At 41.1% G+C, this 22,626-nt stretch overlaps 2 protein-coding genes across 4 annotated transcripts in view; both read right to left on the bottom strand.

Annotated features, from left to right (window-relative positions):
* The window catches only part of LIN7C (lin-7 homolog C, crumbs cell polarity complex component), a 385,573-nt gene that overhangs the window by 185,538 nt on the left and 177,409 nt on the right, over positions 1–22,626 (bottom strand). The window lies entirely within an intron of this gene.
* The window catches only part of BDNF (brain derived neurotrophic factor), a 69,971-nt gene that overhangs the window by 27,560 nt on the left and 19,785 nt on the right, over positions 1–22,626 (bottom strand). Inside the window, exon 1 of one of the 3 annotated variants that reach the window (XM_050755472.1) lies at positions 21,181–21,261. The exons of 1 other annotated variant lie outside the window; for it this stretch is intronic. In XM_050755472.1, the coding sequence (XP_050611429.1) occupies positions 21,181–21,246 (66 nt within the window). In that variant the 5' untranslated portion in view covers positions 21,247–21,261. Of the gene's footprint in view, positions 1–20,375; positions 20,712–21,180; positions 21,262–22,626 lie in introns of those variants that run through there. One more of the 3 variants, XM_050755470.1, reaches the window with a different exon arrangement.

The following is a 22,626-nucleotide window of genomic DNA, read 5'->3' as shown; positions in this document are numbered from 1 at the left end:
AAAAACTATTTATGTGAACACAGGGACAATGAGCTGACACCTTCAAGGTGCATGTCAGGGGCAGAAATACAAGTTCCTGTTTCACCAGCAGAGCTCCGGTCGCTCAGTTGAAGCTGAAAGTCAGAACCAGCTGTTTCTGTCATTCCCTCATATGAAAAGAACTCAGCTGTAGACCTTCTTTACTCCATGAGAAAAAAAATTTAAAAACCTACAAATAATTTTTAGGTTTCATTTTTGCCTCTGCTTCCGGATCCAGAGCTACAAAGGTCACCCAAATTTCTGTGACGAGGTTATTTAGGAGAGCCTTTCTTTTGGATGTCAACTTGTCAAACTTGTAGTTTAGATGAGTGTGATGTAGTCTTCTCCTAAAATTTACTTTTGCACTATTTGTTCATATAATAGACATTCTCTGAGGACAGGCACTGAGGACATCAACATAAATAAAACTGAATTTCTGCCCTTAGGGACTGCAGTGTTAAAGGTGGGTTAGATCCCCAAACCAACAATACAGTGCAATGTGGTACATGCTGTAACTAACATGCACAAAGCACATTCCCAAAAAAAGAGAATGAAAAGAGGGAGGAAAGTGGCAGAGAAGAAGAGCCTTTGGCCCAAGTTTTTGTTCAATAAAAATCATATTTTGTAGATCAAAAGATTATATGATCTGCTAACCCCTTAGCATGTATAGCTCATGAAGCAAGACAAAGTTCCCATGAAGAGTTCAACATTAGCGAGCCTCTGGGGCAAGTAAGTTGGAAATCATAACCCATTTATGGATACCTACCTAGAACTGATTTCCTATTCAGAGTGCCTTCCTAGCTGATAAGAACAATACTGAAATCTTTCTTTTCCATGAGGGAAAAACATGTTGAATCATTTAGCAAGTACCTACAGAGCCACCTACTATCTATGTGCCCAGCAGTCTACTGTGTGCTATCAGGAGTAAGAAAAGGTAGAAATATTCTTGCTTTCAAACGGTTTACAATCTAATTGTAGAGATAATACTAAAATACATGAGAGGAAAAAAGGCAAACTTAGCTTCTCTGGGATAAGGACTATATCTCATGCAACTTTTAAAAAATTACCATTTATTCAACTTCCTACCACCATTACATACTTGTGGTAATCAACTATCTTCCTTCTCCCCTTGGGATTTTGAATTGGGAACAGAAAAGAAACAAGCTGCCAAATAAGAATCAAAATACAGGGTCAGCCTCAATTTCAGTGCAAGCGGTCCATTGCTTTGGTTCACAGCCTTTACAGTCCAGAAAACGAAAGATTAAGGATTTCATCAATCAGATTAACCTCTCCTCTTTTCATGGAAAGAACAAGTAATGGGGATAAGAGAAGGGCCTAGACTATTCCCCTGGAAGTGTTACTTATTAGGAAGCAAGTTCCCTTGTGGAAACACAAGGATGGGGGAAAGGGATTTCCCTCAACATTGTTGTACCTACGCACAGAGAATTCAAGTAACTTGCCAGACATCACAGAGCTAGTAAGTGGTGAGCCTTAAATCAAACTTAATCATCAGGTCAAGGAACACAGGTACAGGCTGGGGCTGCCTCATGAAGTTTCTATGTAGGAAATGTGTCTTTCAAGTCAACAGACTGTCCTGAGTAGGACAGTCTAGAACATTTTTCTAGACAAAAACATCATATCCACAACTTCCAGCCTAGAATCTGATACAGCAAAGACACACAATAATGATTTGTTATAGAATTGCGTATACAATTAATTACCAAATTGTGAGTTACAGACCACCTAGGAACTCAGATGGGGCAGGTTTATTATTATGGGCAAGAGTCTTTCTAGAAACAGAATTCCAGCTGGGTCTTGAAGAATGAGCAGAATTAAGATGAATAAAGAGCAGAAAAAGTCATGAATAAACAAATGAGACTCAGAGAATTACAACAGACCAGTTTTAGTCTTGTAAACTTTGCTATAAAGTGAAGCATATTTAGGTATGAAGCATGCTGATTAAACTTTTTATTGTTTTAGTACAAGTCTAAAAAAAAGTATCTTTTGGGGGGAGCTGGAAAGTACTACTAATAAAAACAGTGGCTGAAATTCATTAAGCATTTACTATGCCAAGCACTGCTCTAAGCACTTCACAGGCACTAACACATTTAATCCCTACCAATACCCTGTTGAGAGGTTGAGATACAGAGAATTTAAATTACTTGCCCAAGGTCACAGACCTAGTAAGTGTTAGGCCTGGAGTCAAACTCAATCCTCCTCTGGCTCAGGAATATTGTTCCAGACCTTTGCTCTTACCTGGAAGTTTCTAATTAGAAAATTTCTTTCAAGTCATCTTCAGCAGTTCTCCCATCTCAAAGTGTCTAAATTTCTGATTATTTACAAGACTGCAAATCCCTTCTAGCCATGCTCTAATGCAAGTACTTGGATAGTGAAATAAACAATAAGTCTCTCTAAATCACAGAATATTCAGTTTATTTGATTTTAGTTCAGCAATTCTTAAATTTTCCTATACATCCAAACCACCTGTAGAAGTTTCTAAACCTGACATAGGCCCAGGGACCCAATACCAAACTTACAAATCTTGGAGACTAAGATCTTATATGTATATATATTTTAAAGATTCAAGGGTAATTCTGATGGTTAGTGTGTTTGAGAATCACTGCTGTATGCTGTGTTCTATTTTATTAGTATTTCTATTATTATTATTATTATACTTTTAAGTTCTGGGATACATGTGCAGAATGTGCAGGTTTGTTACATAGGTATACACGTGCCGTGGTGGTTTGCTGCACTCATCAACTTGTCATCTACATTAGGTATTTCTCCTAATGCTATCCCTCCCTCCCCTACCCTCCTACCCCCTGACAGGCCCCACTCAGTGTGTGATGTTCCCCTCCCTGTGTCCATGTCTTCTCATTGTTCAACTCCCACTTAAGAGTGAGAACATGTGGTGTTTGGTTTTCTGTTCCTGAGTTAGTTTGCCAAGAATGATGGTTTCCAGCTTCATCCATGTCCCTGCAAAGGACATGAACTCATCCTTTTTTATGGCTGCATAGTATTCCATGGTGTATATGTGCCACATTTTCTTTATCCAGTCTATCATTGATGGGCATTTGGGTTGGTTCCAAGTCTTTGCTATTGTGAATAGTGCCACAATAAACATACATGTGCATGCGTCTTTATGGTAGCATGATTTATAATCCTTTGGGTATATACCCAGTAACGGGATTGCTGGGTCAAATAATATTTCTGGTTCTAGATCCTTGAGGAATCGCCACAGTGTCTTCCACAATGGTTGAACTAATTTACACTTCTACCAACAGTGTAAAAGTGTTCCTATTTCTCTACATCCTCTCCAGCAGCTGTTGTTTCCTGACTTTTTAATGATCGCCATTCTAACTGGCATTAGATCGTATCTCATTGTGGTTTTGATTTGCATTTCTCTAATGGCCAGTGATGATGAGCTGTTTTTCGTATGTTTATTGGCAGCATAAATGTCTTCTTTTGAGAAGCATCTGTTCATATCCTTTGTCCACTTTTTGATGGGGTTTCTTTTTTTTTTTTCTTGTAAATTTGTTTAAGTTCCTTGTAGATTCTGGATATTAGCCCTTTGTCAGTTGGGTAGATTGCAAAAATTTCACCCATTCTTTAGGTTGCCTGTTCACTCTGATGTTAGTTTCTTTTTCTGTGCAGAAGCTCTTTAGTTTAATTAGATCCCATTTGTCAATTTTGGCTTTTGTTGCCATTGCTTTTGGTGTTTTAGTCATGAAGTCTTTGCCATGCCTATGTCCTGAATGGTATTGCCTAGGTTTTCTTCTAGGGTTTTTATGGTTTTAGGTTTTATGTTTAAGTCTTTAATCCATCTTGAATTAATTTTTGTATAAAGTGTAAGGAAGGGGATCAGTTTCAGTTTTCTGCATATGGCTAGCCAGTTTTCCCAACATCATTTATTAAATAGGTAATCCTTTCCACATTGCTTGTTTTTGTCATGTTTGTGAAAGATCAGATGGTTGTAGATGTGTGGCGTTATTTCTGAGGCCTCTGTTCTGTGCCATTAGTCTAGGTATCTGTTTTTGTACCAGTACTGTGCTGTTTTGGTTATTTTAGACTTGTAGTATAGCTTGAAGTCAGGTATCGTGATGCCTCCAGCTTTGTTCTTTTTGCTTAGGATTGTCTTGGCCATATGGGCTCTTTTATGGTTCCGTATGAAATTTAAAGTAGTTTTTTTCTAAATCTACGAAGAAAGTCATTGGTAGCTTGATGGGGATAGCACTGGATCTGTAAATTACTTTGGGCGGTATGGCCATTTTCACAATACTGATTCTTCCTATCCATAAGAATGGAATGTTCTTCCATTTGTTTGTGTCCTCTCTTATTTCCTTGAGCAGTGGTCTGTAGTTCTCCTTGAAGAGGTCCTTCACATCCCTTGTAAGTTGTATTCCTAGGCATTTTATTCTCTTTGTAGCAATTGTGAATGGGAGTTCACTCATGACTTGGCTCTCTGTTTGTCATTATTGGTGTATCGGAATGCTTGTGATTTTTGCACATTGGTTTTGTATCCTGAGACTTTGCTGAAGTTGCTTATTAGCTTAAGGAGATTTTGGTCTGAGATGATGGGGTTTTCTAAATATACAATCATGTCATCTGAAAGCAGATACAATTTGACTTCCTCTCTCCCTATTTGAATACACTTTGTTTCTTTCTTTTGCCTGATTGCCCTGACCAGAACCTCCAATACTATGTTGAATGGGAGTGGTAAGAGAGGGCATCCTTGTCTTGTGCCTGTTTTCAAAGGAATGCTTCCAGTTTTTGCCCATTCAGTATGATATTGGCTGTGGGTTTGTCATAAATAGCTCTTATTATTTTGAGATACGTTCCATCAATACCTAGTTTATTGAGAGTTTTTCGCATGAAGGGTGTTGAATTTTATCAAAGGCCTTTTCTGCATCTATTGAAATAATCATGTGGTTTTTGTCATTGCCTCTCTTTATGAAATAGATTATGTTTATTGATTTGCATATGTTGAACCAGCCTTGCATCCCAAGGATGAAGCCGACTTATCATGGTGGATAAGCTTTTTGATGTGCTGCTGGATTTGGTTTAGCAGTATTTTACTGAGGATTTTTGCATCAATGTTCATCAGGGATATTGGCCTGAAATTTTCCTTTTTTGTTGTGTCTCTGACAGGTTTTGGTATCAGGATGATGCTGGCCTCATAAAATGAGTTAGGGAGGATTCCCTCTTTTTCTATTGATAGGAATAGTTTCAGAAGGAATGGTACTAGCTCCTCTTTGTACCTCTGGTAGAATTTGGCTGTGAATCCATCTGGTCCTAGGCTTTTTTTGGTTGGTAGGCTGTTAATTACTGCCTCAATTTCAGAGCCTGTTATTGGTCTACTCAGAGATTCAACTTCTTCCTGGTTTGGTCTTGGGAGGGTGTATGTGTCCAGGAATTTCTCTATTTCTTCTAGACTTTCTAGTTTATTTGCAAAGAGGTGTTTATAGTATTCTCTGATGGTAGATTATATTTTTGTGGGATCAGTGGTGATATCCTCTTTATCATTTTTTATTGCATCTATTTGATTCTTCTTTCTTTTCTTATTAGTCTGGCTAGCGGTCTATTTTGTTAATCTTTTCAAAAAACCAGCTCCTGGATTCATTGATTTTTTTGAAGGGTTTTTTGTTCTGTTCAGTTCTCCTTCAGTTCTGCTCCGATCTTAGTTATTTCTTGTCTTCTGCTAGCTTTTGAAGTATTTGCTCTTGCTTCTCTAGTTCTTTTGTGATGTTAGGGTGACGATTTTAGCTCTTTCCTGCTTTCTCTTGTGGGCATTTAGTGCTATAAATTTCCTCTAAACACTGCTTTAGCTGTGTCTCAGAGATTCTGGTATGTCGTATCTTTATTCTAATTGGTTTCAAAGAACATATTTATTTCTGCCTTAATTTCGTTATTTATCCAGTAGTCATTCAGGGGCAGGTTTTTCAGTTTCCACTGTAGTTGTATGGTTTTGAGTTAGTTTCTTAATCCCGTGTTCTAATTTGATTGCACTTTGGTCTGAGAGAGTGTTGTTATTTCCATTCTTTTGCATTTGATGAGGAGTGTTTTACTTCCAATTATGTGGTCAATTTTAGAATAAGTGTGAAGTGGTGCTGAGAAGAATGTATATTCTGTTGATATGGCGTGGAGAGTTCTGTAGATGTCTATTAGGTCCACTTGGTCCAGAGCTAGTCCTGAATATCCTCGTTAATTTTCTGTCTTGTTGATCTAATATTGACGTTGGGTTAAAGTCTCCTACTATTATTGTGTGGGAGTCTAGGTCTCTTTGTGAGTCTCTAAGAACTTGCTTTATGAATCTGGGTGCTCCTATATTGGGTGCATATATATTTAGGATAGTTAGCTCTTCTTGTTGCATTGTGTAATGCCCTTCTTTGTGTTTTTTGATCTTTGTGGGTTTAAAGTCTGTTTTATCAGAGACTAGGATTGCAACCCCTGCTTTTTTTTTTTTTTTTTTTTTTTGCTTTCCATTTGCTTGGTAAATATTCCTCCATCCCTTTGTTTTCAGCCTATGTGTGTCTTTGCATGTGACATGGGTCTCCTGAATACAGCACACTGATGGGTCTTGACTCTTTATCCAATTTGCCAGTCTGTGTCTTTTAATTGCAGCATTTAGCCCATTTATATTTAAGGTTAATATTGTTATGTGTGAATTGGATCCTGTCATTATGATGCTAGCTGGTTATATTGCCTCTTAGTTGATGCAGTTTCTTCATAGTGTCCATGGTCTTTACAATTTGGTATGTTTCTGCAGTGGCTGGTACTGGTTTTCCTTTCCATATTTAGTGCTTCCTTCAGGAGCTCTTGTAAGGCAGGCCTGGTGGTGACAAAATCAGCATTTTCTAGTCTGCAAAGGATTTTATTTCTCCTTCACTTCTGAAGCTTAGTTTGGCTGGATATGAAATTCTGGATTAAAAAATTCTTTTCTTTAAGAATGTTGAATATTGGCCCCCACTCTCTTCTGGCTTGTAGGCTTGTAGGGTTTCTGCTGAGAGATCCACTCTTAGCCTGATGGGCTTCCCTTTGTGGGTAATCCGACCTTTCTCTCTCACTGCCCTTAACATTTTTTCCTGCATTTCAACCTTGGTGAATATGACAATTACGGGTCTTGGGGTTGCTGTTCTCAAGGGGTATCTTTGTGGTGTTTGAATGTTGGCTTGTCTTGCTAGGTTGGGGAAGTTCTCCTGGATAATATCCTGAGGAGTGTTTTCCAACTTGGTTCCATTCTCCCCATCACTTTCAGGTACACCAATCAAATGTAGCTTTGGTCTTTTCACATAGTCCCACATTTCTTGGAGCCTTGTTCATTCCTTTTCATTCTTTTTTCTCTAATCTTTTCTTCATGCTTTATTTCATTAAGTTGATCTTCAATCTCTGATATCCTTTTGTCTGCTTGATTGATTCGGTTATTGAAGCTTGTGTATGCTTCACCAAGTTCTCGTACTGTGTTTTTCAGCTCTATCATTTATGTTCTTCTCTGAACTAGTTATTCTAGTTAACAATTCCTCCAACCTTTTGTCAAGGTTCTTAGCTTCTTTGCATTGAGTTAGATCATGCTCCTTTAGCCCGGAGGAGTTTGTTATAACCCACCTTCTGAAGCCTACTTCTGTCAATTCATCAAACTCATTCTCCATCCAGTTTTGTTCCCTTGCTGGCAAGGAGTTCTGCTCCCTTGGAGGAGAAGAGGCATTCTGGTTTTTGGAAATTTCAGCCTTTTTGTACTGGATTTTCCTCATCCTTGTGGATTTATCTACTTTTGATCTTTGATGTTGGTGACCTTTGTATGGGGTTTTTGTGTGGACATCTTTTTGTTGATGTTGATGCTATTCCTGTTTGTTAGTTTTCCTTCTAACAGGCCCCTCTGCTGCTAGTCTGCTGGAATTTGCTGGAGGTCCACTCCAGACCCTGTTTGCCTGGGTATCACCAGAAGAGGCTGCAGAACAGCAAATACTGCTGCCTGTTCCTTCCTCTGGAAGCTCTGTCCCAGAGGGGCACCCACCAGATGCCAGCCGGAGCTCTCCTGTATGAAGTGTCCGTCGACCCTTGCTGGGAGGTGTCTCCCAGTCAGGAATCTCGGGGGTCAGGGACCTGCTTGAGGAGGTAGTCTGTCCCTTTGCAGAGCTTGAGTGCTGTGCTGGGAGATCCACTGCTCTCTTCAGAGCAAACAGGCAAGAACGTTTAAGTCTGCTGAAGCTGCACCCACAGCTCTGTCCCAAGGAGCTGGGAGTTTTATCTATAAGCCCCTGACCGGGGCTGCTGACTTTGTTTCCCAGATGCCCTGCCCAGAGAGGGAGAATCTAGAGAGGTAATCTGGCTACAGGGGCTCTGCTGAGCTGTGGTGGGCTCCACCCAGTTCAAACTTCTCAGAGGCTTTGTTTACATTGTGAGAGGAAAACCGCCTACTCAAGCCTCAGTAATGGTGGATGCCTCTCCCCCGACCAAGCTGGAGCATCGCAGGTTGACTTCAGACAGCTGTGCTGGCGGTGAGAATTTCGAACCAGTGGATTTTACCTTGCTGTGCTCCATGGGGATGTGATCTGCTGAACTAGATCACTTGGCTCCCTGGCTTCAGCCCCTTTCCAGGGGAGTGAATGGTTCTGTCTCACTGGAATTTCAGGTGCCACTGGGGTGTGAGAAAAAACTCCTGCAGCTAACTGGGTGTCTGCCCAAACAGCCGCCCAGTTTTTTACTTGAAACCCAGGGCCCTGGTGGTGTAGGCACCTGAGGGAATCTCCTGGTCTGCGGGTTGTGAAGACTGAGGGAAATGCATAGTATCTGGGCTGGATAGCACAGTCCCTCATGGCACAGTCCCTCAGGGTTTCCCTTGGCTAGGGGAGGGAGTCGACCCCTTGCACTTCCTGGGTGAGGCGACACCCTACTCTGCTTTGGCTCGCCCTCTGTGGGCTGCACCCACTGTCTAACCAGTCCCGATGAGATGAGCCAGGTACCTCAGTTGGAAATGCAGAAATCCACCTTATGCCTTGATCTCTCTGGGAGCTGCAGACGGGAGCTGTTCCTATTTGCCATCTTGCCAGCCACCTAGTATTTCTAATCATTCACTTAGCAAGATTCTCAGGTTTAAGTAAAAGTATAACTGAGTTACTAAGGAACAATACATCAAAAGTCATATATTCATTTTTCCCTCTTTCTAAGAGTTTTTTGTTTTTTAAAAAAATTAAATTAAAAAATTTAAAAACTCCTTGGAATAAACATTTTTAATCTTCCCATTACCACTTTATTCCTTGGCACACAGAAGGGTACTAGTCTCTGCTGGAGAGAAAAGTGGATACTGGGCCAGGGTGACAATATCAGCCTGTCCCTGCTCCAGGTCTCGCATTAATGCATCAAGGGCAAGATACGGTTTCTTACTTGAATACTGTAGGTTGTGGTTATAGATCACTGGAGTGGTGGTAAGGGGACTAGGTTAGGTGAAGTCATTGGGCTATCATCCTTGCTCTGGTTCTGTAGCTGTGCATTTTGGATTGCTATTTAGCTTCTCTAAGCTCCAGTTTCCTCCTCTGTTATATAGAAATAATGTCTGCCCAATCTTTTTTATAGGGTTATTTGTAGGATCCAATGGAATGAGATATGTGAATGCATTTTTTGAACGTTATGGAATGCCACACATTTGGACAAGATTATTATTGAGGTGTGCAATCTGTCTACGTGACAAGTGAAATCACGTAGGAATTGCAGTAACAACAAACCAACTGAATTTTGGTCTCAGTACCAATGCCTACTGGGGCACTGCACTAGAGCAAGTTTTCCTAACACCTCATGGAACAGTGACAGTGAGGGTTCTCCTAGGTTTTTATGTGAGACTGCCTGAAGACCAATTACAGGCTCTGGAATAATAGATGCTACTAAGTTTATTTTATTTTATTATTATTTTTTATTTTGCTTTAAGTTCTGGGATATGTGTGCAGAATGTGCAGAATTTGTTATATACGTAAATATGTGCCATGGTGGTTTGCTGCACCTGTCAATCCATCACCTAGGTATTAAGGCTCACATGCATTGGCTATTTGTCTGTTTGTCCTGATGCACTCTCTCCCTTCCCCTGCCCCCTATCCCAGGCCCCAGTGTGTGTGGTTCCCCTCCCTGAGTCAATGTGTTATCTCTGTTTGGCTCCCAATTGTGAGTGAGAACATGCAGTGTTAGGTTTTCTGTTCCTGGCTACCATGTTTAAGAAAGTCATTGTCAGAGATGTGAAAATCAGAAAAATAATCTGGTATTTTAGGAAAAGCACTTAAAATAAATTGTATTAATGATACCACATTTTAATGATTAATAAAATACTTAAGATAAGGCCATCCTGTATTAATACTCAACCACTTATACATGATTATTTCTAAATATTATACAATGCAAAAAAATTCACATTTTTAAAGAAGTATCTACTTTATCAGGTTACTATTTGCGAATACTCTCAAGAAGCAGATGAATACAACTCTCAATGCAAGTGAATATGCACAGAAATGGGCAGCAGGATGGTCATTTGCCTGTCTGTCCTGCTCGGGAGTAAAAGAGAAGGCTAGGGACATGGCTGTAGGTTTGGATTAGAAGGAAAATGGGACCTATTCTGACTTCCTGATCCTGTGATTTTTTTTTTTTTGAGATCCACACACACACACACACACACACACTATGCACAAGTTTGCTTCCATGTTGTATAGCAAGAGTTTAAATATTTCTGAGTTAATAATGCCAAATTGTGCTCCGATTATATCAGCATATTTACATGATCCTTGAACACCACATACAGATTCCTATACTACACATTTAAGCAAAATCACCTCCTGACTTCACAATGAAAGGAGACCTATTGTATTAAGAAGTGGTTTCTAGTAAACCCCAAAGAGATACCTTACTAAATTACTAAATTTAAAGGCAAAATAGTATTCACTAAACTGATTTTTCTGTCTTCTTTTCCTTATTTGGCGTAATCATTAACCAAGTTCTAGTAAATGGAAGTGTTCTCACAATTTAAGTGTTTTTAGGGGGAAACACACAATTTATAAATACTGTCAAGTGAAGAACAGATTCCTGAATACTGAAAGACCAATGCATATCTTTGTATGTAAAAAAAAAAAAAATTCATCATAAAATCAAAGACTCAAACACCATCTTTGATTCAGAAGTTGTCCCTCTACTGTGGCTTCTGCTGTAGAGTCATTGTTAAAAAGAGTTCTTCATGAAAGATTCTCAGACAGCAAAATGCTTTAAGACAATGTCTAACAAGCATTTTTATTGTCTCAATTTGAACACAAGCTGACACCTGAAAATCAGAGAGGATAAAGAAGTTCAATCTTTAAAAAAGAGAGGTAAGTTATTCCAAAATGCTACCAGTCAATAATTAAAAATTCAGTTTGGGGGCAAGAAGTTCTGAAATAACTCAGATAATTTGTTCAAGATATTACTTTTGGACCAGTCTTCTTTGGGAGAGAGTATGTGAATAGGTAATGAAAGCCTTATATGAGAGAGTCAATGGAGAGCCGTATCAAGGAGCACCTGAAGATATATGGATCAATACAGGGAAAAGAAATCCAAGTAGCCCAGTGCCTGGCACTCACTGGGCACTCAATTAATGCATGGTGAATTAAAAAATGAATTAATGAAAGAACCATTTGCTACATATAACATTGTTACTTTAAGAAAAAAGACTTTGAAACAGAAGAAAACATACACGTAAGAACACACACAAACTATAAAATATATGATATCCTAAAGGAGACGTAAATATTAAACTGTTTGCTTTGCTGACTGACGCTATTAATACCTAAAAGCAGTATGAGAGATCACAAAGAATAAGTACTCATTCATACTTGGAGTGGGCTGCTCATCTTATGGTCTAACTTGCATTTTATGACATGTCCATGTTGCTTAATATCCAAGTGTTCTACAGAAGAGCAAAATAAGTTATAAATAAATAATTAAAGAAAAAAGTAACTCTATCCATGCTAAGGCCTGAGGGAGTTGGGGGAGGAGTCAATTTCTTTTTGTTTATATTTAAAAAGAGAAACTCATTGGAAAACTGTAATATCCAAAGATTTTGTGGTTTCCAAAAAGTGAAGGTGAATGGTGAGAAGTTTTCTTAGTTTAGCTACTGAACTCTAAAAAAATATAATCTCAAAAGTTAATTTCTTAAGCAATTTGGGCACCTGAATTTGGTAAGAACTCTTTTTTTTCCAGACATTCTGTTCTGTCTAACCCAAGTGAAAAATAACCAATTTTGAGAATCTGTATATAAATAAGGAAAAGGAAAATACAGCATGTCGCAAAGAAATGGGAGGGATTTCTGATACTCGATTCATGATGCTAAACACATCAAGTAGATGATTCAAAGGCAGAAATATATAACTGTTCTCATTAGGATTGTTTATGAACTATAAATAAGGAGTAGACTTATGGCCAATGCATTAGAAAAAAACAAGTACAAAGGCACTTCAGAAAATACCTAACTCCAACCTCCCATTTTAGTGTCATTTCTAAAACGGTTTCAGCCTTCCTACCTTTCTTCCTTCCTTCCCTCCAACGGGGTCTCACTCTGTCACCTGGGCGGAAGAGCAGTGGCACAATCACAGCTCACTGCAGCCCCAACCACCTGGGCTCAAACGATCCTACTGCCTCAGCCTCCCAAGTAGCTAGGACCATAAGTGCCTGTCACCAAGCTTGGATAATTTTTTTGGCTTTTGTAGAGATGGGGTCTTGCTATGTTGCCCAGACTGGTAATGATCTCCTAGGCTCAAGTGATCCTCCCACCTCAGCCTCCCAGAGTGCTGGGATTACAGGCATGAGCCACCACACCACATCTCTTTTTTCTTTTTTATATATTCCTCTAATAGAGTGCTCTGTAGGCAGTGGGCATTCAATATTTGCTTAAATTAATGGAAAGTTCTTCTAACTACCACATAGAGTATCTAAATTTACGTCATTGGTTCTAGAACTGCTCTCTGAAGCAACACAAATTATACCTATGACAGTTCGTCAAATCTTTGAAGCTCTTCCTCAAAATAAGGATGTCAAAAATACATCACACATGCCGACGCTCTAATCTCCCAGCCACAGTATGCATTAGCAATCTGAATGTTATTTCTTACTAATCCTTCACAGTTTCAGAATTCTTCTCAACTCAACATTCAAAAACCACTTGCCATTCCAGCCAAAGTTTTCTTGTCCCTAAGTCATCCATTCCAAGTCCCCTCAACCACTGCTCACATGCAATGCTTTCAAATTCTCTAGCATCCTGGTCACAGTGATTTGGATGTACACTAATTTATCGATGATGTACCTAATGCAACTTATTTCATTTCCTTGAACTGATGATAACATTCTAGATACAGTCTATTTAAAAAGTGAAGAATTATTAGCTTCTGCATTTCAGTATTATATTTCTAGTGGTGCAGCCCAAAATTTCAGTAGCTATGATAACAGCCTCTTGTCACACCACTGGCTTATACTGAATTTGCAGTTAATTTAAAACATTCAGGTTTCCTTTTTACAATCTGCTGGTAAGTTATCCCCTAAAACTGTGCCCCCAACTCTCTATTCTCTTCTAAATTGATTTTTTTGGACTTAATCATCATATTTTACATTTAAGTAAATGTAAATGATCTAAATTCTATCATTCAACAGAATGTCTGCAATATCTGCTGGCTTTATGTTTCATATGATAAGCATATCGTCTGTGCCTTCAGACACATTATCAGCCAACATGTCGGTGCTGGATGTATTTTCCCAATGTTGCATAAGAGAGAATACCTTCGAGAGTTTGGCCTAGGAATGTGGCCTGGGACTCTGCCAAGCATCTCTCTCCAGCAAAATGACTGCAAATTTCTCGACCTTCAGATTCTACATGATGTAAAAGAAGTTTGTCTGTGTTTAAAAACACATTCAAGAAATAAATGAACATGTGAAAAGACAGAAAAACTTGTTTTAATTTGGGCATAGTTTCAGTTTTCAAAGGCACATGAAGGCAGAAAGAAAGAATCAGAAAATGGAACTACTGATGATAGCAACTCCAAAACCAAGACTGATTAGACTAAATCCCATGTGGCAAAAATTTTATTTAGTAAGTTTCCTTCTCTCTCTCTCTCCCTCTAGATATATGTGCATACACACATGCACCTTTATTGTAGTAATTTTTTTTCTGAAAAAGAAAGTTTTCTACACCTGATTGCTTCCACGAATGATACAAAGTACAAACAATATGACTTTCTTTGGTTATCATGCAATTTTTTCTCTGCTTACAAGAAATTGGCACAAATCTAAGATATACTATATTCTACTCCCTGAAGCACAGTAGCTGGCATCTCCACTGGCATTTAAAAATTTGAAGACATTTAAAAGAAAATCCACAAGTTTATAGTTGCTGTCTAAATCAACTTTAACATTTCATATATTCACAATTTCATGAGTAAATCAAATTACACATAAGAAATTGTAGAACTAAGCCAACTAAATGACTTTTATAATAGGTACTGGGGAAAAATATTATTAAACCTTTTCCTCCAATTTTTGCCTTTCTTCCAGCAAGACAAATAAGCCATTTTCTATGAAGTTTCTGTCTACATCACTAGTGATAATCTGAAGCAGCCATTAATCAATCTATTAGTGCATTCAGCAACATTTATCAAAGTGCCTCCCCTGCTACCAGAACTGTTTTGGATGCTGTTGTGGGCGCATGCAAAAATGAACTAAATACAGATTTTGTCATCTATATTTCCTAAGTCAATTTGTAATTATTGGTTCCTAGTTCCATAACTTTTTTTTTTTTTTTTTTTTTTTTGGTGCTGGCTCAGATGTATATCTTCATCTATTCTAAGGTTAAGGCAACCCTTATAATTCTCTTCCTTTTTCTTGTTTGTTTTGTTGTTGTTGTTGTTGTTGTTTGTTTGGTGTTTGAAATCCTGCTTATATATGACTTTATTTTATTCTCACATCTTCTGAAATCATTAAAGTTAAAAGTAGATCATAAATCAAAAACATTCTTAAAGGTCTCTCTACTCAAATTATTTGGTGTTATTGTATCTCAGAAAGTGTAATGAATTGCCTGTAGCAAACAAATAACATCAGAACCTCTATACTCAATTCTTCGGTACATATCCCTGAAAATAATAAATGTTAAAAAGGAGGCTAGCCGTTGATTCCTGGCATGCTATTCTACATTTGGCTACATTACAACATTAAAAGGATTCAGTGCATATATCAAATTGTGGATCTGCTTGTTTTAAAATTTCCTCTCTAATTCCACATGCACCCCCCACCCCCATACACACTCACCAGATCTGAATATGGTAACAAGGAAATCCTAGTAACTGTAGCGTTGGAAAAATGGTTCATATGGAAATAAGCCATTTGGCTGGTAAAGCTGGTGATTTTGTTCTCTAGGTGGCACTATTACTTCAATTTTTGGTGAGTTGCTTAAATTACTTGGAACTGCCCGTTTATTTTCTTCGAATTCCCATTTTATAAATTTTAATTTTATACAAGCTAGTTGTAATTAAACCACAGGTTGCCTTCTAGGTTTTATTTCAATAAGCCAATCTGAAGTTCAGTGATTTTTTTGTCATATAATTTTATGTTTCCTTACTGTATTGTCTTAGACTTAAGAAATCCTCCCTTGCCTGACCTCCTGTCTCCAAAAATGCAGAGGCATGTCAAACACACAGAGGGTCGTCATAAAGTTTCCATCAGACCAAAGGAACCAAGATGAAAGCATGTTTAAGAGCTACTAGGTTCTGGGAGATTTCAAAGTCAGGACATTACTATCATGACAACCAATGAAAAGTTCTTTCAAGTGAACCTTTGGGGAAAACTATATAACATTCGTTACTCTCCAGGCTCTCTGGAAATAAACTTTTACTTTATTATGGCTGTCACTAAAGCTTGTAAATTTACTTTGCTTCCCTCCAATCGTTCTCCTGTCCCACACCCAGCCCCCTAACTCACCTAATGCAACCCATCCTCAAACATCAATCTATAAATGGGACATCGGGGCAATGAGCCACTTCTTAGCATCTAGTATTTTTGGTAAGATTTGTCTCATCAAGAGGATAAGTGCCCCAGAGCTTGTACTTGAACTTAAATACTTAATTTAAATGAAAGCTTCCACACTTACTGACCAGATACTCAAATTTTTCTACAGAAAAGAGAATACCTTCCTGTTCCGCTTAAAGAACACACACATTTACCACTCCCCCACCTCCCCTGCGAAAGGTTTTCAATGTCAGTACATTCGTGAGCTCCATTTTGCATCTGCCATCAGTAATGATTCCATATAGTCAATAATTGGGTCCATGACCTTTCTAAGTCTTTATAGTGTAAATATTCTGGAAATCCAGTGATGCATTTCAGTATAAAATTATTTAAGATTAAATAATTCTATGCCTTAAGTAGAAGTTTAAGAGGACTTTTAGAACACACATGACTAAGCCTACAAATACCAAAGCCACTCTATGTTTCCTAGGTTTAAATCACACATGCAAATAACATACGGATTTCATTTGCCAGCATCATTTATTGCTTAACATTACCCCATACTAAACAGAGTAAATGGATGCAGAGTGTAACCAGTGTTTGCTCATTCACTTTTGAAGCTCATCTGTGCATGTTATTCATCCTAATAAAGAAAATTTATCACAACACAACTTGATGCGATTCTCGTTCAAATGATTTCTTCTTCCATTGAACAGCAGCCAGCACTTAAAACCTAGAATTCCACAGAATTCTCTCCTCGATTCCTCTTTTAAAATGCAATTCACAGCTTGAGATCGTAGAGCTTGCCAGTGGCTGAATGGCTGCACTAGATGGCTAAGAGTCCTTCAATTAAGCAGCAATTTTGCAATTAGTGGAAACTGAGTGCTCTATAACAATTGTTTGAAAACAAGTTGAGACAAGTTAGCAATTACCCTATAAAAGGGACATGTTCACTTTTGTTGGATAGGCGAGCCCCCTCACACAAATTGAACTCTTCCACGCAGGGAGATACAAGTTGAAAATCAATGTTTTAATCACTAAAATCAAATCCGTATTATGGGCACCTGAAATGGGAGTGCCTTTCTTCTCAAAAGATATTCAGAGTTTAGCTATCATCCACTCTGTATGCTGTCTATTTTTATTCAGGAAGTCTGAAATTGTTCTTCTCTACTCTGGGATTAATTTCCTACATCTCAAAATGTTAATAAAATACTTGAACATGACCTTTCCATTCTGTACCTCTTCAATTTTCTTAAGATTAAGTCTACGATTGAGACCCAAAGCTGCTGGCTGTGTTATATTTCACAGTTCACAGTTCTCTCTTTCTCTCCCTCTACACACACACACACACACACACACACACACACAGAGAGAGAGAGAGAGAGAGAGAGAGAGAGAGCGCCCCAGGTTTTAGAAGATGAATGTAAAAAGAATGTAAACAAGTTCTCTGCTATACGATCAGGTGGGCGTGCCCAGCTCACTGTGTGTGCTGAACTACAAACCAGTGCTATTCATATGAGAAAGAAATGATATCAATCACCTACATTTTGACTATTGAAAAGCTGGGACTCTTAAAGATACCAGGAAAAAGGGAATAGCTTACATTCTCACGGTGCCCCCTTTAAACAGGAAATCCAAGGACTTTGAGCCAGGATTTTAGAAATTTGCATTTTTTTTTTTTTTAACAAGATTTTCCCCTCCTGGTGAGTCAAAATGAACAAGAAATATCCCAGGACCTCCCTTCCCTCCTTGGCCATTAATGAGATTAAGGCAATTAACTCGCATAGTATAAATGAATCATTTGAGGTGATTGCATTTTAGGCAAATGACAACTTTCTTGGTTCCCTTGATTTACAAGTAAAAGTTACACACATTGAAAAGACACTCTGAAACAGATTTCCTAAATGCTTCATTTTCTGGATACACCAATGTTGACCTACTATACATCTTAAATGGCTTTAAAATATCACCTTAAAATACACGAAACTTCCAGCTACTAACTCAGCTCTGAATGGGCTATGAAAGGCTCCAAAGGTATGTGAAAAATTACTGTTATTTTGCTTTAAAAAATGTGATGTCTAAGTGTGTCTGCAATGTTCTAATGCTTCAAAACATGTACGTAAGCCTTGTTTATCTGGAAATCATTTCTTTCTGCTTATATCATTTATAAATAGAAAATGTTCTGTAATAACTTAAAATAGTTCCACATACATAATGCTTTTCGTGTCATAATACTTACTACTGGTCTATATTTACCAACATTTATCACATTTTACAAAATGAAGTAGAAGAAAAAAAAGACAACGACTTTATGGCGCTGGAATTCCAGTAATGGTGACCAACATGTTTTAAATTCCAGTAAAGGTTATGGTTACATTTCAACAAGTGTCTCTTTCCTTTCTCTTACCTCTCCTGCTCACCCAGAGGTAAATTTACCAAAAAACAAAAATAAAAAAATAAAAAGTCTCAAGCAAGGCATTTGCAAAAATCAGAAAACACGAACAGGTGTTTAGTGATGGTTTTTAAAAGGTGCTGTTCCCAGGGTCAAAACTTTGTGGTGTAATTTCAACATGCTATGTTACCTATTATGTGTAATGTCTTGAATCGCTACATGTCATAACATCAGAAATCTCCAACCTAAAAATTATGTTGCATGAGGTAAGCATTGAAGGCACACACGTTCAGACAAATTAAATCTGTAATTATGGCTCAATAAATTAAAATGTAAAGACATATCAAATTGTAAGACCGAAATGGCTTTTGACCTTACAACAAACTCATATAAAAATAGATTTTTCGATAATAATAAAGGGGAGAGAGAGATTTTTCAGGATATTGAGCCAGTAGGGAGGGGTCTCATTTAATAGCATATCGCCTTTTATATGCAGTTAGAAAATCAACGTTCCCAATTGCATACTACTTTGCTTTAAAAGATAACTGTACTAGGAGGATTAATAAACACTCAGAAATATGCTTTTCTTCGCTTCTGGCCAAGAACATTCCTGCGTGCTTGTTGGAAAATGTTCTTTGGTTGGTACTGACATTGAGGAGTAAGTGCAAGATACCTAGAGGGCCCTAAAATAAGATCCAAGAAGCCCTAACACACCACCAATCGAGGCTTATCAGAGCTCCCCCAGCGCGAGGAAAACTTGCATAGAAGCCAAACAAGAACAAGGAGTCAAAATCCACCGACGACGAGTCGCATGCCCTACCGAGCTGGAGTCAGCAGCACCATTCAACAAGTCCCTCCTACCAGCTCTCTAAGGGATCCCGCAAAACCTTCCCTTACCACTTCCCCACCCCCAGCCTCCCGCCCCCAGTAGCTGCTCTTGGCAGCATGGCCGGCAGAGGGCACCCTCTACCTTCCCTAGCTTCCTTCTCCGGGTCCCCTCCTCCTCCTTGCCTCCCCTCCACCTCGGTCCCTCATCCCTGCTCCACCCCCAACACAAAAACACTGCATCCTCCAGTTCACCCTCGCAGCCCCAAGGCTTCTTCCTTAGGGCTGCCCCTAGTCTGTAATCTCCCCTTCTTCTTGCCCGTCGGGCACAGAGCCCCCAATCCTCAGCTATTTCTTTCCAGGCGCAACTCACTCTCACCCATTCTTCCCGGCTCTGCATCCCCAGAGACTAACCCGAGTAAGGAATCCCTCACCTATATCCCACCTAGTCCCCGAAAGTCAAAACTCTAACTTCCTTGGAGGGCGCTTCAGAAGAGGGGCGCAGGCTGGGTAGAGATGTGGGTTCGGCCCGCCCGGGAGTCTCGCAGACCCTTTCAGTTCCCAGCGGTAGTAATTCCGCCTCTCAAGTTTTCTAAGCTACATTGGCTTCGGACTTGTAAATCCACTTCAGTCTCAACTCCTGGGGAGCAGGTAGCCGTGTGCAGTCCCGGGGACGACGCGGACTCAAGGCGCAAGCTTCCCTCCCACTCCCCCCGCAGGTCGGCGCGGGGACCACCCAACCCCTGGAAGGATTCCTAGCCTAGCCTCAGCACCCTTCCCTCAGTCAGGGCCCCCAACAGCTCTGGCCCCCTAAGTCTCTCTCGACTCCTCCTGGGGTGGGGGAGGACTGCGAGGGATCCCCGGGTCGCCGTCTTGGCTCCCATCACGCAGCTCTGGGTCTCCTCCAGGCCTTCTGTCCTCTACTTCGTGCCTTCCCCGGGTCCCTTTTTCCCTGGTAGTGCCGGCTGATCTTCTGGGTTGTGGGATGGGGGAGAAAACTCCCCAGGAGCAACTCCAAATCCTCCCTTCTACCGGCGGGGAGGAAAGAAGGAGACTGGCCTCGTCCCACAACTTTGGGGGGTCCCCCAGTCAACTTTCTCCTGCGGACCGGCAGCTCCCGTACCAAGCCCCATGCCCGGCGCTTGCCTACCTCGGGGTCCACACAAAGCTCACGGGTCCCCGGCGGCGGAGTCACATCGTGGTTCCGATTCTGGCTCCAGCGCCCAGCCCGGGTCCTCGTCGCGGTGCTGCTCCCCGCCGGCCCCACAGCAGCGGTGGCAGCTGCATTCAAGTGTCTCATTAAAGCCCCCGAGCAGGAGATGGGAGGCGCACCGGGCCGGTTCCTCCGTCCGGCCCGGGAGCCCGAGGCGCTACGGGGTGCGCGGGACAGCGAGCCGGCGGGTGCGCCCGGGCGCGGCGGCGGCAGCGGCTGGGACCCGGAGCTCCAGGCTGCGCCTTGCGCCCGGGTCAGACATTATTTAGCTCTTCGGTTGAGCTTCGATTGGTCAAACGGCGCCACCCCCCCGCCCCCCTCCCCCCGCTCGCCCGCGCTACCGATACCCGTTCGGGGCGGCTGCTTAAAGGGAACGCCGCGCCTTTTTCTCGCCCGGGGGACCGAGGGGCGCCTGGGACTCCCCGCTCCCCCAGGGCCTGTCCTCACGTCCTCCCCCAGGTCCCCGCGACATCATCCTGCGAGTCCTGCGCCCTCCCGGGGCGCCTTGGGCAGGACGCCCGCAGCTTCGAGGGGTGTTCCAGCCCCAGCCCCAGCCCCGGGGAACCCCGCGTCCCGCGCCCTCTGCAGAAACCCCGGCTGTGCGCGCTGGGGCGTGAGGGAGCGAGTGAGGATCGCACGCCCTGAGGTCTTGCTCCCCTAGCTTTCAACTCTCCCCTTCCTCCCCATCCCAGCACCTAAGTTCTCTGGGAATGGGCGTGCTTTTCCCGGGCCACAGACACACCTTCCCGCACCTTCCCGCACTACGGAGCTTGCGAACGCGAGCACACAATGAAATCGCACAGAGCATGGGGGCTATTGGTTTACTCCGCTGCCTTAAACACGCCGGCTTAAACAGAGTTCGCGCACTGACCTCTCTAGAGTTTGCCTAATAGGAATTCAATCAAGATAATAACAGCATTTTTTATTGATGAACGCCCCCAGATAACGTTACACCAAGTTACTTGTTCCAGCCAGGAAGCCCAGGCAATGACAGACCTCGCTAAAGCCACACGCTTTCTAGCAGACCAAACAGAAAAACGGAAAGAGAAAGAAAGAAAACAAACCCACCTTTTCAGACACTACTTGTCAAAGTAACCATCAAGGCAGCTGCTCTGGGAAAGACTTCGGCCCCAAAACTCCCAGACTCTATTATTTTTTCACGTTCCCTTTGCTTAAAGGGGGGAGGGGGCGCGAGTCTTTAGTGCCCGGTATGTACTCCTTCTGTTCTGCAGCAAAGAAGTTAAATTATTGATAGTGGAAATTGCATGGCGGAGGTAATACTCGCACCCCATCAGCTAGAAGCTCCATTTGATCTCGGCAGAGGCAGGAAGATTTCATGCTAGCTCGCCGGGGGGAGCGGCAGCGAGAGCAGCCCTCTCCGCGGTGAATGGGAAAGTGGGTGGGAGTCCACGAGAGGGCTCCACGGTGCCTTGACGTGCGCTGTCATATGATACCTCCGCTGCCTCGAAATAGACACTCTAGTGCACGAATTACCAGAATCAAAATTCAGCGCATTTAAAATGATACATCTTTTATTAGAAGAGTTCCGTTCCAGGGCATTGCATGCTTTTGCAGATGTTTTCACTTCCAGCCCCAGCAAACACACATATAAGCTAACCCTTTTAATAACGAACCAGGGCAGCAAAGATAAATAAAAAATCTTCTGCTTTAACCAGAGTGGGGGTAGGGGATTCGAGGGTGGGGGCAGAACTGGCTCAGTTAATCCTCCCCCGCCCTCCACCCCCACCACTGCCCGCAGCAAAAGAGCAAATAGTCTTTCGGGTTCTCATTTGCCTGTAGCCAAGACCCATGGAGAGAACTTATATGGCTAGGGTCCAGAGGACATTTTCAATTATCCGTTTGATGAACTCTGTCAACCGTCTACCTGTGTTTCTGCTTTAAGGCTAAATTTTATTCTCATTAGTTCAACCAATTTGTGCAGACCTTAAAATTTAGAATAAAGAACAAGACAGCAGTACCGTACTTAACTCGGAGTCCCTGGACCTCCTCGGAGCATAAAAATCACCTGAGTGAGTGTTAAAATGAAGGTCCTTCCTCCTGAAATTGTGATTTAGTAGGGGTGGGGCAGGGTCCAGGAATTAGAATTTTAATAAATACCACAAGCAATTCGAATGCAGACAATCCGAAGTCACACTTTGAGAAGCACTCTCTTGGGGGTACAACACTG

This window comes from Macaca thibetana, chromosome 14, assembly GCF_024542745.1.
Source record: "Macaca thibetana thibetana isolate TM-01 chromosome 14, ASM2454274v1, whole genome shotgun sequence".
Classification (NCBI taxonomy): domain Eukaryota; kingdom Metazoa; phylum Chordata; class Mammalia; order Primates; family Cercopithecidae; genus Macaca; species Macaca thibetana.
The sequence above is the reverse complement of the archived record's forward strand: the minus strand, read 5'-3'. Positions and strand labels throughout refer to the sequence as shown.